The sequence below is a fragment of the Pelodiscus sinensis genome, chromosome 1 (assembly GCF_049634645.1).
Source record: "Pelodiscus sinensis isolate JC-2024 chromosome 1, ASM4963464v1, whole genome shotgun sequence".
Classification (NCBI taxonomy): domain Eukaryota; kingdom Metazoa; phylum Chordata; order Testudines; family Trionychidae; genus Pelodiscus; species Pelodiscus sinensis.
Window position 1 is genome coordinate 111,319,998 of NC_134711.1, and position 13,099 is coordinate 111,333,096.

Sequence of the window (13,099 nt, forward strand, 5' to 3'; positions counted from 1 at the left end):
CCTCCTTTTAATCTGTTATCCATAATGGACCTGTTAAAACAAATTAAATGGGATTTTACATCCCTATATCCTACTACTATGTATAAGAAAGTCTAAGGTACAATTGTAGTAGGATAGACGCTGTTTATATCTTATACTAGATGATTTACCTGGCATTGCTTGGGTCCTTACCTCAAATAAGTTTTGGCTTTTGGAAAATGAAATGAAAAATGTACATGCACTGGGGCGGGAGTGGCACTGAGGATGAGGGGTTCAGTAGGCAAGCTGCCCCAGGGAGAGGGGACTACCCCAGTTCTCTCTCACCACTGTAGCTTGGGGCCAGGTGAGAAGCACCTCTCCATGGCCACTGAAACTCCTACAGGCACAGCTGGGGAGAGGTGCATGTCCCCCACCTTGGGCAGGACCGGATTTGTCTGCCCCTTGTGCTCCCCAGCCAGAGTGCAGAATGTAGTAATAGTGCACTTTCCCCTTTCTCCCTGACAAAGGGGAACAGCCAGCAATATTCCCTGTACAAACTGGGGGGAAGCACCTCCTCCCTAAGAGGTGCCGGGGGGGAGGGAGGGGGAGAGGCTAGTGCAATCCTGGATGAGAAGGGGGACATGCCCCCAGTCAGCCCCTTTCACCTGCCTGGTGATTCTTCTTCAGTTTGGTTTTCTGAGCAGCAATCCTATTCCTGGCCCAACCAAACCCTTACCTGTCTTTAAGTTATGAGAAGTTATGCTGTATACTGTATGCTGAATTCGGTAGTCCTAGCTCTTACCATGTAGCAGTGAGTGAGTTATAGGACACCAACACCATCCACTGAATTACCAGCAAAGCTTTCTGCGCTACACTTAGCTCCTTAAGTATTCTTCAGAGATTTTTTTTTTTACCCAAATACAATACTGAATCAGTCCCCAGTCCTGCTTAGTATGTGAGCTCTGATGTAGAGTCACAGCTTAATGTGTCTAGACTGCAAATGGGCTGGCTAATTTGAATGAAAATCTTCTTCTCTCTTAAAATATAAGAGAGGGATATCAGGAAAGACTGGATTCAAATAGAATGTTTGTGTAGAAGTCAGTTCAGCTAATCTGTAATGATAACCGATCCCCTCTGCAATGATTTCAGACCCTGTGTTTCAGTAGGAGCTCGATCCACAAAGGGACTGAGGTGTTGCATCTCTGCGCTTCATGGTGCCCAACTTTTAGGCTCCTAGACAATTAGAGGAACACACGGTGATCCACTAAGCCTGAGTTGGGTGCCTAGTCCCTTATACAAAAAAAGGGGAGGGATGCTTTAGAATTTGAGTCACAAAAGCCAGTACTCTAGGTGGGGAGCCACTTAAGCTAGCTAAGGGGCGATGCTAACAAGAGGGGTATACGCTAAGTCCTGCCCTTCTCAGGGAGATAGGTACTTAAGTCACCTGGAGAGAGAGAACCCGTCACCTGGAGTCAGGCAGTTTAGGCACCTAAGGTATTATTTGTGGCAATGAGTCAGGTACTTGCTTCACGCCACAAAAAATGGCAGGAGCAACTGGTGGTGCCCAACTATTAATTTTAGTTCACTAGTTAGTGCTGAGCAGTGAAAGACCTTTCTCCCCACCCACCTCCAGGCAGAGGGAAGAATTAAACCTGGGTCTCTCCAAATCAACTGAGTTTTCTAACGGCTGGACTACAGTTATAGTGTGAGAGCCACTCCACCTCCTTACAGATTCTGAATTGGGTACATCCAGCTAGGTGGCTTTTGAACATGCTTCCTGGATTGGGCCCTGAACATGAGTTGGGCAGCTGAACACCAAGCTTCTTATGGCTTATTGCTCTGGATTTAGATATCCACATGCTTAGAGGGAGGTACCAATGCGCATTCCTAAAGCATAAACTTAGGCACAGAGGGAACTTTTATCCTGAAAATGTAGGCACTGAGTGAGTTTAGTTGACAACAGCATTCGGTGGGAGTTTTGTTGATCACAGTGGAGCCAAAACTGGGTTCTATGTATCTGAAACCCAGACTTAGCCTCCTATGTCTGGGGTTTGGGTGTTAAGTATTTTTGTGGATGTGAGCTCAGTTTCCTAGTAAAAGGTCCTGTTTTGCTTTCTGCTGCAGTTTGTAGCAAAGGAACAACTCTGTGTGTGATACTACAGTCTGTTTTAATGGAAATTTGTACCAGTTCATAGGTGTAAATGCTGAATAAGGGTGCAAAATGGGCATTTATCCTCTAATTTGTTAGTATCACATTGATTTTTCCCTTCAGTAGGGCTCCTAGCGCATCATGTGCTTTCACTACAGTTCTCCCAGCAGCTTTTCTTATGTGATTGCACCTCTGCCGAAATCTGCATTGTGGTTTACTGGAGGGTTCTGAAAATAAACTTGTAGGAATGTAAGAATTTAACTGGTTAGCCAGTTAGCCCATAAGCATTAGTTCATGGGGCCCACAGCCACCGGGAGCCCACGGGACAGGCAGCCTGCGGAGCTTTTAACCATGTAACCAATTGAATTTCAATTGGTTACATAGTTAATGGGTTTTTCCCCTAATTTTTACATCCCTAGCTTGTAGCCACAAATTCCCTTTTTTCAGTCTTAAACAGTGGTGATAATTAGCAAAGGTGGCCAGGTAAATTAGTAAAAATAAAACCACATTTAATCAAAGAAACTGGGTTTATGGTTTAAATGTGTTACATATGGCATTTGTACCAGTGTAAAATTCTCTCTAAGGAACAGAGAGTTTCACTCTTCCAGTCTACTAATTGATTTAAAAAACAACCACCACCAAGGAATCTTTTCTTTAAATTACAAAAAAACAAGCCAAACCCTGAAATCTTTGCTTGCTTTTTTATTCAGTCTTCCTTACTTAAGCAAACCTAGTGACTTCACTTGGAGTTTGGGCCAAGCAGGAAACAAATAAAAAGTAAAAGCTCACTTTTAGAGCTTCATTGATTATTATTTATTTGTGTTGCAACTCAGGCCTAGAGATTCCAGCCTGATTCAGAGCCCCATTTCATATATCCCCAGTGAGAGCAAGTTCATCATTTGGCTTGTAGCACTTGTGGGTAATATTCTGAGGCAAATCTGGCTATCCTTACCCATTTCTTACTCAGGTTAAAAGCCAATAATTTTCAATGATTATGTTGCCTGAAAAGGAGTGAATAAGGATTTGACCTATGCTGGTTTGGCATATGTTAATTTGTAGTAAACTATGAAGAAGCCTAGGTGGTCGCCTAGAATAGAAAGCAATTTGCTACAGTGGCAACAAAACAGCAATGATCACGTTGTCATTTGTAGAGATTATCTTTTACTGTCTTCCTTTGTTTTTCAAGCTGTAAATCTTGTTATGTGCACTTCCTTGAATGACCCAGATGTGGGACAAACTGATTTCTGAGTTAATTCCAGTAAGCTTTAGGGCAAGCAGTCAGGCTAACATTCAGTGGTTCAAAGCCTGTAAGAGTCTTGGCTAATTGTTGTTTTCTTCTCGGTTACTGTTTTGTTCTTTCAGCTGAAGCCTCTGAATTGAAACAGGTTTAATACAATACATTGCTCATCTATTGTGGATGAAGTAAAACTGCAAACCATTACAGATTCCACATATTGAGAGAATTACAAGCTTTCCTGGGACATTTCCAGCAAACCCTTTTATCTGCATATAGTATATGTTAGAGGTAAATTTAACATTATTTCAGTAGCTGAAGGTTTTTACCCTTCATGTTAACAGCCCCTCATGCGATTTATGATGAGGTATTCAGAGGCAATTTCCAGAGTTATTTGGATGTGGTCAGAGAATCTGCTTGCATTTCATATTATGAAACAGATCATCACTTTTCTGCTGTGAAAAAATAATGGGCATGCATGAGTCATTTTGCCTTTGTACACAATAATGCAGTGATATGATATGCTGGCTTCAGCTGGAAGGCTTAGGTTTTAGGACCTGGATCTAAAAACAAAACAATAGTGTCAGCATGAGCCAGAGGACTTTGTGTATGTGTGTCTGTGTGAGCGGGCTTGGAGCACTGGATATGCCAAATTACGTTTCAAAGGAGACCTTTAATTTTGGAAGTTAGGCTCAATCTCTGGAGCTTAAGTATAGTTCTGAGCATACAATGCTTACCTATAAACAGGGTGGCCAAAAGACTCACCAAGCCCCTTAAGCAAGGGGGGAAAGTGGGAGTACAGCTTTATGCTTCCGGAAGGGGCAAGGCCTTGCACAAAAGGGGCGGGGCTGGGACTAGTCAGCCCTCAACATCATCTAGGCCAGTGATTCTTAAACTTTTCGGCATCACGCCCCCTTTTTGATTTTTGAGAAACCCTCATCCTCCCCCCCCCCCCCAAAAAAAAAAGAACTGACCAGGGCCAAAAAACAAAAATAGCAGCAAAACTTGGGAGGGGAATTTCTTCACGCCCCCCCCCCCCCCCCCCCCAGTTTGGGAACCTATGATCTAAACAGTGGCCAGGAGCCCTGGAACCTTTTGAATCACTAGGCCCCAGGACAGTTGCCCCTTTCCCCCCTGCCAACAGACCTGCTTATAAGCATGCCCCTCCTTTGACCTTTCTCTGGCTACTAGGCAGGAAGGACTAGATAGCCACAAAGTCAGGTTCTCTAATACGGATTCTCTTTCCATTGTGATTGTTGGTCTGCTCATTGCTTTTTTTTATACCTTGTGTCTAAAAGCAACACATAATACACGCACTCTTTGCAGATTCCCTTAAGTGCATGAATAAATCTGTTCTTTCCTTAGTTAAGAGCAAGTATTTAATGCTCCACCAAATCAAAGGGGAACAAATATTAAAAAATGATCGATACAAACTGATCTGCGAGAAGGAAATTTTCTTTCTCACACTCATCTTTTATCTCACAGAAAACGTAAAGGGTCAGATCCTCAGCTGATACAAAGAATGGAAGATCAGAGCTTTTCCTTTATTGCTGCAGTATACACCATTTAATGTAGCCAGTGTTTCCTATTGATGTCTTAAATCAGGCATTATAGGAATCATAATGAAAAGTAGGGCATTCAGGATACAAAGACTGAGAGAAAAATACTTATGGTATTTAGATTCTGATTACTTTACATGTATTGAATAAGAATCTTACTTAGTGTAAACAATGCCTTTGAAATCAATGAGGCAACACTATATTTGGCAGCTCAGCTTAAGGTATGCATCTCTAGTTATGGTTGAGCTTTGTGGCATCCCCTCAGCGGAAGGCCAGAGGGAGCAATCTATCCCTTTGGCTTCCCTTACTCCTTGCAAAAGAAGGCATACTGGATGCTGGGGGGAGGGAGAGCTAGGTTTGATTTAGCGAGTCTTAACTAGACTCACTAAGTTGAACTCTGCAAGTTTGATCACAGCAGCCGCGATATTCCTTTTAGTGTGGATAAGGCCTCTGCGAATAAGGACATGAGAAATATGAAAAGCTGTGGTATGTAGAAGACACAGCTAAGATCACTATTTATAAAGGTTTACCATGCTTCTCATTGCCCCTGGAGAGGTGAATTAATGGAATGCATATGCAGTTAGCTAACTCAGAAAGTGTAGGAAGATCTTGGAAATACTTAAGAAACTATTCACAAAAAGACTAAAAACACACGAGGATCAGCGAGAGAAACAAAAAAGACAGTCTTGTCAATGGCAGGAAAGTCATGATTTTCAAGGCCAGAAGGTATGATTTTATCATCTAGTTTGGCCTGCTGTATGTTACAGAGCATAGTGCAATAATTTTCATTTTACTAAAAATTATCTTTAGGAAAGACATCCAGTCTAAATATGAAGACAACAAGAGATTGAAAATCTGCCACTTTTCTTGGCAGTTTGCTCCATGGTTAATCACTCTCATTGTTAATGATTTTTTGCCTTATTTCTCATTTTAATTTTTCTGTCCTGTCATTTATTCTTTTTCATTGTTTTCTCTGATTTCTCAGTTACAAGAAACAAAATCATGTGAGTCAAATTCACAAGACTGAAATATCTTATTGTTAAGTATTAAAATTCATACACATAGCACTATACAGATATTTGTGATTGCTATGCCATGATCCCTGTAACCATGATTCTGAGTTTCCACTATAACTTCTTGCTTTACCTCATGCATGTCTTAACATTTCTATGCGTGGTCCATGCACAAAGGTGCATTAACATTTCTATGCTTGGTCCATGCTCATAGGTGAATCTTTTTTTCCAGTATGTTTGAGCAGAATCCCTGCTATTGTTTTTGAGTAATGGGAAAAAACAGAATGCTTCCAGTCATAAAAAAATTTAACCATATTTTTTAGGTAAGGCATGAGCAAAACCAGCTGAAGTATGAAACATGAAACTTGGCGTAAATTTAACCCTCACTGGCAACTTGTGCTTTTGCTAGATATGGAGAAAAAATGAGTTTCATTTATTTATATTCACAGTGTTGAAGTGTGTCTGTCACCATACAAAGTATATGAACAACACAATATTAGAAGCATATGCAGTAGCAACTAAATTACTAAACAATAATTAGGGTTTCCAACATTGTATGTTAAAAATAAGAGACTTTTTTCTTAGCACCCCTCTTCACCTTTCTCTAGACATAATAATAATAGCAGTACTCACCTATATTTGTCAGGAATATTTCTTGCTACCTTTTACAGTACTCAGCAACTCCCAATTTTGTTGTGCAGAGATGAAAAAGGAAGCAGTATCCCTCGTATTAAGGGACTTTTGGCAACCATAGTAATAACACAAAGGGAACTCCCCAACTTATGTAATAACAAAGTCCATCCTCATTCCACCCATCACCCCAGGAAGAGCCTGAGTAAACAGACAGTCCTTTCAATGAGCATTAAAGACTAAGTAACTCAGCCCTGATGGACCAGATTTGTGAACAAAGACTGTTGTCAAGAGTCTTCCATTGAAGTTCCTCCTCTGGCACCAGCCACTGATTGTGCTTGTCTAGGGAAAGTCACCTCTACTGTTTTGGTGTTCAGATACTAAAGGTCTAAACGCGTTATAAATAAGCTATGCAGATAGCAAAGTTACCAGTAGAGTTGTTGGATATATATACAGCTGATCTCATTTCTTCAGCTGGAGTGCGCAAAAAGAAAGCAGTCTTCTGGAAGTGCAGGACCTGAACTATAAAACATTCAAATAGCCATTTGAAAATAGCTTGCTGGACAAATGCAATAGAAAATTGTATTAAGCCTACACTCACGCATGTTTGTACAGCTGGTTCAGTGTGCATTGTTTGGTAGAATGAACATGCTCTTTCCACTGGTGGCAGTATTTTAAAGAAGAGAAAAAGGCTTATTAGTATATGTTATACATGCTGGGAGGAAACTGGACTATTTACCAAAAAAATCAGAAACCTTGGGGCTGCGAGTTTTGTTTTGAAATTGTTTGCACCCCTCTCACAGAATCTCTGCTCACATCCACAGGTGTCTCTTTCATTCTCAGGTTCTCCTCTCTTGTGGAGTGGAGAGACTGGCTTAAATTAGTCACTTCCCTATCACATCTGGATTCCTTAGCATTCTCCACCGTTAACATGCCTATTTTCCTGCTTTTGCCCACCACTGAATGAGATTCACGACAAGTTAGATTAAGTGATTGATGATATTTATTAACATTGCTTAAATAATAACCCTGTCAGGATTTAGAGCCATCAAGTTCAGCTTGTAACTAATCAATGAAGCTACATGTTGTTATTGCAACCTTCCTCTGCTTCCCAATTCATTCCCTCATGTAGCTCTCACATTCTCTCCTATTCATTAATTGCCGTTTGTATGAAAATTCTGTAAATTCTTTTTAGGACAATGACTGTGTCTTCCTAGAAGTTTGTACAATGTCTGTTACAATGGGCCTCCCATTTTGTTTGGGACATATCGGTGTTACCATAATGTAGATAAATAAAAATAATAATAGTACAATAACATAGGCAAGCTGGACAACATTTTTTAAAGAAACTCCAAACCAGAAAGCCTGGGATGAGTTTGAGGTTTGAGCTGATTTATGGTTCCAAGTATAAACCAAATGAAGCTTGATGGTTTTTGAATAGTTATGGCACAAAATCATCCTAAGTTTGGCTGAGATTACCATTCAGCTTTACTCAGATCTAAAACTCACAGCAAAATGCAGAAGATGCAGAATTTTTTTGAACCAAAACCTGAGAAAGTTAGTGTGAGCCTGTATAAACCACAATCATAAGCGTCACACACCACTCTAGTCTCCAGCTGTGTCACATAAAGTCCTGTTGGGACATCATGGCTCTATTGAAGTCAATGGGAGTTTTGCCATTGACCTCAACAGGGCCAGGATTTCATTCCTGGAGGTTTAAAAACAATGATTCCCCCTGTTGTGCAGGAACAAATGTCTGTTTTTTTAGGAACTCGGTGTTAATCAATAGAGTCCACATTGCAGAGCAGGAAATGTCCTGTGGGGCAAATGGAATTTTTGGTTTCCAGTATTTCATATGTACCATAACAAGGTATTATAATTGTAATAGGGACTTATTACTAATGATTAACAAGAGATCTACATTAAAAACTTCAGGGCTTTGATACAGTGGAATGATCTCAGATTAGAATTTACTTCTCATGTCATAAGCATAGAGAGCATATCCAAAGCAGCAGCCAGCTCCCTGCTCTTTTCGTATCGTCAGTTGGATAGAGAGCACGTCATCTTTGGTAAGGAGGCAGGAGGCAGTTTCCAAACCATCTTCCTTTCCTTTGAATGTTTAATGAGATGTATCAGGTGTCAGGAAGTGTGGAATATCTTTTGAGTGCCAGTTGTCTTCTTACTGCTTAATATAGCAGAATAGCACACAGAAAACAGAGACTTACCTGGAATGAAATACGCAAAATGTGACAAATGGATGTAAGGTTGGTAATGTGTGCTTTGTGTGGATTCAGCATGTCAAAACAGCTCTCCACGGGTGGATGATAGAGAAGTAACAAAGGTTGTTATGGTTCTCAAATAGCCCTCTCCCAGATATGTAGAATTGAGGTCTGGGCATCTTTATTTTGTTATTTACTATTTGCACCAAAAGTGTGCTAGGTGATTGACAGTATAAATGCAAAGATGTGGATTTTGCCATAAAGAGGTTCCAGTCTAATTTTAGATGTGATGCAACCAGTGAGAGGAACAAACAGTGGGCAAGAGAGAGAGTGAAAAATGACATGGGTTAGTGCAATCACAGCAAATCAGTGAGCACATAGTTACTCATGTACAGTGGGTGCATGTATTGATGGTGCCTCTGGAAATGTTTATGTACTTTTAATGGTAAATTCAGGGTATTTCTACCCTGCGTCATAACCAAGCTTGAGGATGAGATCAGGTCTAACCTTCCTTGCATCTACACAACAGTTGCACTAACCTAGGGCTCACATCCAGGGTTCCATGACCCTATAAAGCTGGAGAGTTCAATTTTGAGTTTAGTTGGGACCCAGGGTCCAAGTCCTATTATTTGACTCAATGTCGGACAGAAGTATCCCATAATTCCATGGGAAGACATCTTTAGTCCTCTTTATCCAAACTATCCGCATTCTATTCTATTAAAACAGGAGCCACACGCATTCCTCTCCACCAACTGCAGCTGCTCAGTTCAGCGTTAATTCTTCTCTTATGATCACCGATCTGCAAGCACGCTGTCATAGAGCCTCCTGAATTTGCAATGGAGAGCACACATATCAAGCTTTTTGCAAAGTGAGCTGCTTTCTGGTAACAAGCAGAGAGGGCAGTAAAGTTTTCCCACAGTGCACCACAATCTTAGGGCTAAAACAGCCACATTTTGGGGAGAGGGGGCACTAAGCACTCGGGTTTGTGTACTGTGTTTGGATGTCAGAGCCCTAGGTTCAAGCATAGGTTAGAAAAGTCTTAACATAAAGTTAAAATACAAAATAGACACACAAGCCCAGGGTTCCCTCACATGAGACAGCTGACCACCCTTGCGCTTACATTGTAGTGTAGACATACACTTAATTGCTTCTTCAGGCTTCAGGGAGGAAGAGAGATTTTAGGGGGGATTTGACTGGGGCACTTTCAAACAGAATACTGGGTTACTTCAACAGTTTGTATAGTGGGGTGTTGAGAGCCATCAACTGTAAACCCTTTAGATAGGGGTGGCCAACCCATTTAACAAAGAGAGCTGAAACAGCAGTGGAAAAAAGGAGGCTGCCCCTTTAAGGAACAAGCAAGCTCCCGTCGATGGCCACCATCTTGGGCGCCATTTTGAATCGACGACAGGGAGCCGGGGGCGGGTGGAGGTGCCAAGGGCTGTTGGGGGGGGGGGGAGTTGCAGGAGCGGCTTCACGCGCTGCACTTTTGTGGGGGAAGAGCTGCGTGTGGCTCATGAGCCGCGTGTTGGCCACGGCTGCCTTAGATGATGGAAATTGCTTCAAGCTGAGGGGTGCAGTAACACCGCTAGTTCTAGTACCTATGGTTGAATATGGATGCCATTTCATGAATACAGGACATTGTGGAAAAAGACATGAGAAGTAGGAGTGGGAGAAGGAGCTTTGTAGTCAGAGGAATGGATTGTCAAGTGCACAAATGGCACTTAGGTGGCTTACTCCTATGGATTTTCCTGTTGCCTAACTCTTTTTGAGCAATTTGCTTAACAGTAAGGATGCTAATTATATTGTGCCTACCTACTCCCTCCCACATTTTCAACTGGAGGAGTTTTCCCTCCTATCTTAACTGGTACATAGTGTGACTGGTTTATAAAGGCTGCAGTGTTTTATTCCAGAAATTGTTGCATTTCTGAGATGAGTGAAGCAGTCCACAGAGAGACAGCCTAGAAAGTAATTTGGGACATTTTTGCATAAAATATGATATAAAAATTTAGATACCCTTATTGCTGTTGCATCTACTAAACAAATAATTGAGAAAAAGGAATGAATTCACACATATGCTAACATAAAAGTCAACCCTTATGTACAATATCTGACATTTGCTAGTATTATTGTTTTTGCGCATATACCTATATGTTTTATGCAAGGTATTTGGTATGACATATATAGTAGGTGTATTTAAAAATGTTACTACCACTTTGAGGGATACTACAAGGTTTTTTTTTTATTTCTTATTTGTATTCAAGGGGCCCAAAACTAGGAAACAAGTTTTGCCCTCGTCTGACACATGCTGGAGATCGACGATATTTTGGTTTGCTTTTTGACTTTCTGGACATATGGGATTTTTTTTCACTTTGCGGTCTGTGAGCCTTCTGTTTGTGCATAGAAGGAATTGTATACAACTTCATTATCTTTTAGGGTCATGGTTTAGACATCCCACTAACCATGTCTGGTGCTCCTTGCTCAGATGCCGAAGGCCAAACACAGAGCTCCTCTGGTCAAAATATTGTCAGAGCCACAATAGATGGCTTTTACGGCTGGATTTCAGCCAGGATTAAAAAGATATCCGAGTCTTTTAACATTAAGTGGTTCTTCTGCAATCAGTTTATTCCTATCTCCGGGAGAATTTACTTCCCCTACAGAAGCATAGTTAAGAAAGACCCCATTAGTTTGTTGTTACTTTCACTTGCTTTTCATTTTAGAACTACATGACTCATCGGTACCCCTATACATTAATGGCAAATGACAATGGCTTTTTTTCTCTCAGTCTTCTGAGCTCCTTCTCTTCTCCTTTGAACTCTCCTCCCAACCATGCAATGATTTGTGGCCACTCTGTTGACACCTTTTACTTCCTGTGATGAGGACTGTTCTTGAAAAGGAAAAGTTAAAAGCTCTTGTGGAGAAGGAGACTTGAATCATAGAATCTTAGAAATGTAGGGCTGGAAGGTACCTGAAGAGGTCATCTTCTCAAGTACCTGTAGTGAGGAAGGACCAAATATACCTAGGCCATTCTTGACAGGTGTTTGCCTAATCTGTTCTTAAAATCCCCTCGAATGACAAGGACCTCCCTTGGGAGCCTATTCTAGAGCTTAATCACCCTGACAGTTAGAAAGAATTTCATAATAGCTAACCTAAATCTCCCTTGCCATCAACTCGGCAGTTTATTTCTTTTCCTAACACTGGTGGTGAACAATTGATCGTTGTCTTCTTTATAACAGCCTTTCACGTATTTGAAGACTTCCCTCAGTCTTCTCTTCTCTAAGCTAAACAAGCAAAGTATTTTGCATAGGAAAAAAAATCAAATGCCCAACTATAACATGGGTAACAACTAGGTAGGTGGCAGTATTGCTGAAAAGGAGCTGTGGTACAGTAGATCACAAACTGAGCATGAGTCAAGCATGTGCTGCAGTTATGAAAAAGACTAATATCCTCCAGGTGTGTAGTAGCTGGAGTGTCAGATGAGAGACCCAGGAAGTAATTTCTCACTTTGTTTGAAAATGGTGAGGTCTCAGCTGCAGTACTGTGTGCAATCCTTGGCACCACACTTTAGGAAAGATGTGGACAAATTAGAGAGTCCAAAGTAGACCAATAAAAAACTAACATATGCCAAAGCAGATTAGGTCACTGGTTTAATCCGATAAGGTACTCTGCTTCCTTTAATGGCTAATACATAATGTTTCTGAAGAGGTCATCCCTTCCTCTACCCACACAACAGGCTGTGAAAATGAGTAACAATGGACATAGCAGAAAAAATCCTTCCAGATCCTTGCGGTCAAATGACTTCACTTTAGCATTCTACATGGGAGGCTTCTGCTTTGCTTCCCTTTGTCAGGGTAAAATTCCATTGCAGTAATATTCAAGGAGAGATGAACACACTGGGTGTTAGGCCTCATGTCTACGCAGTAGTGGAGCACTCCTGTAGTCTGGTCCGGAGAAGCGATGTCAAAGAAAGCACTAATTGAAAAAGCAAAGTAAATTTTCAGCGTAAAGTTCTGTATTTGACAGCATCCCTTTTAATCGCATCCACAGCACCATTGAAAACAGTATTTAGTATTGCACAAATCATTCGTGAAACACATGAATATATATGATATTCTCTGTATTAACCCCTCTCAAATGATGCATTGCAGACTAGCCTATCAAAGAAATGATGATGACGAGGAAGAAGCTGCCAGAGAACGCCGTCGACGGGCTCGACAGGAGAGACTTCGGCAAAAGGAAGATGATGAGCTACCAGGACAAATGACCGAGAAACCAGAAGTTAATGCCCAGAACAAGTAAGCTTCTACTCATTTGGTTGCATATAGACTAATTGGTGGAGC

At 41.1% G+C, this 13,099-nt stretch overlaps 1 protein-coding gene across 8 annotated transcripts in view; it reads left to right on the top strand.

The window, feature by feature from the left end:
- The window catches only part of CALD1 (caldesmon 1), a 245,860-nt gene that overhangs the window by 195,896 nt on the left and 36,865 nt on the right, over positions 1–13,099 (top strand). For all 8 annotated transcript variants that reach the window (XM_075897320.1, XM_075897309.1, XM_025190909.2 and 5 more), the window contains one exon: positions 12,908–13,054. In XM_075897320.1, coding sequence (XP_075753435.1) covers positions 12,908–13,054 — 147 coding nt within the window. The remainder of the gene's footprint in view (positions 1–12,907; positions 13,055–13,099) is intronic.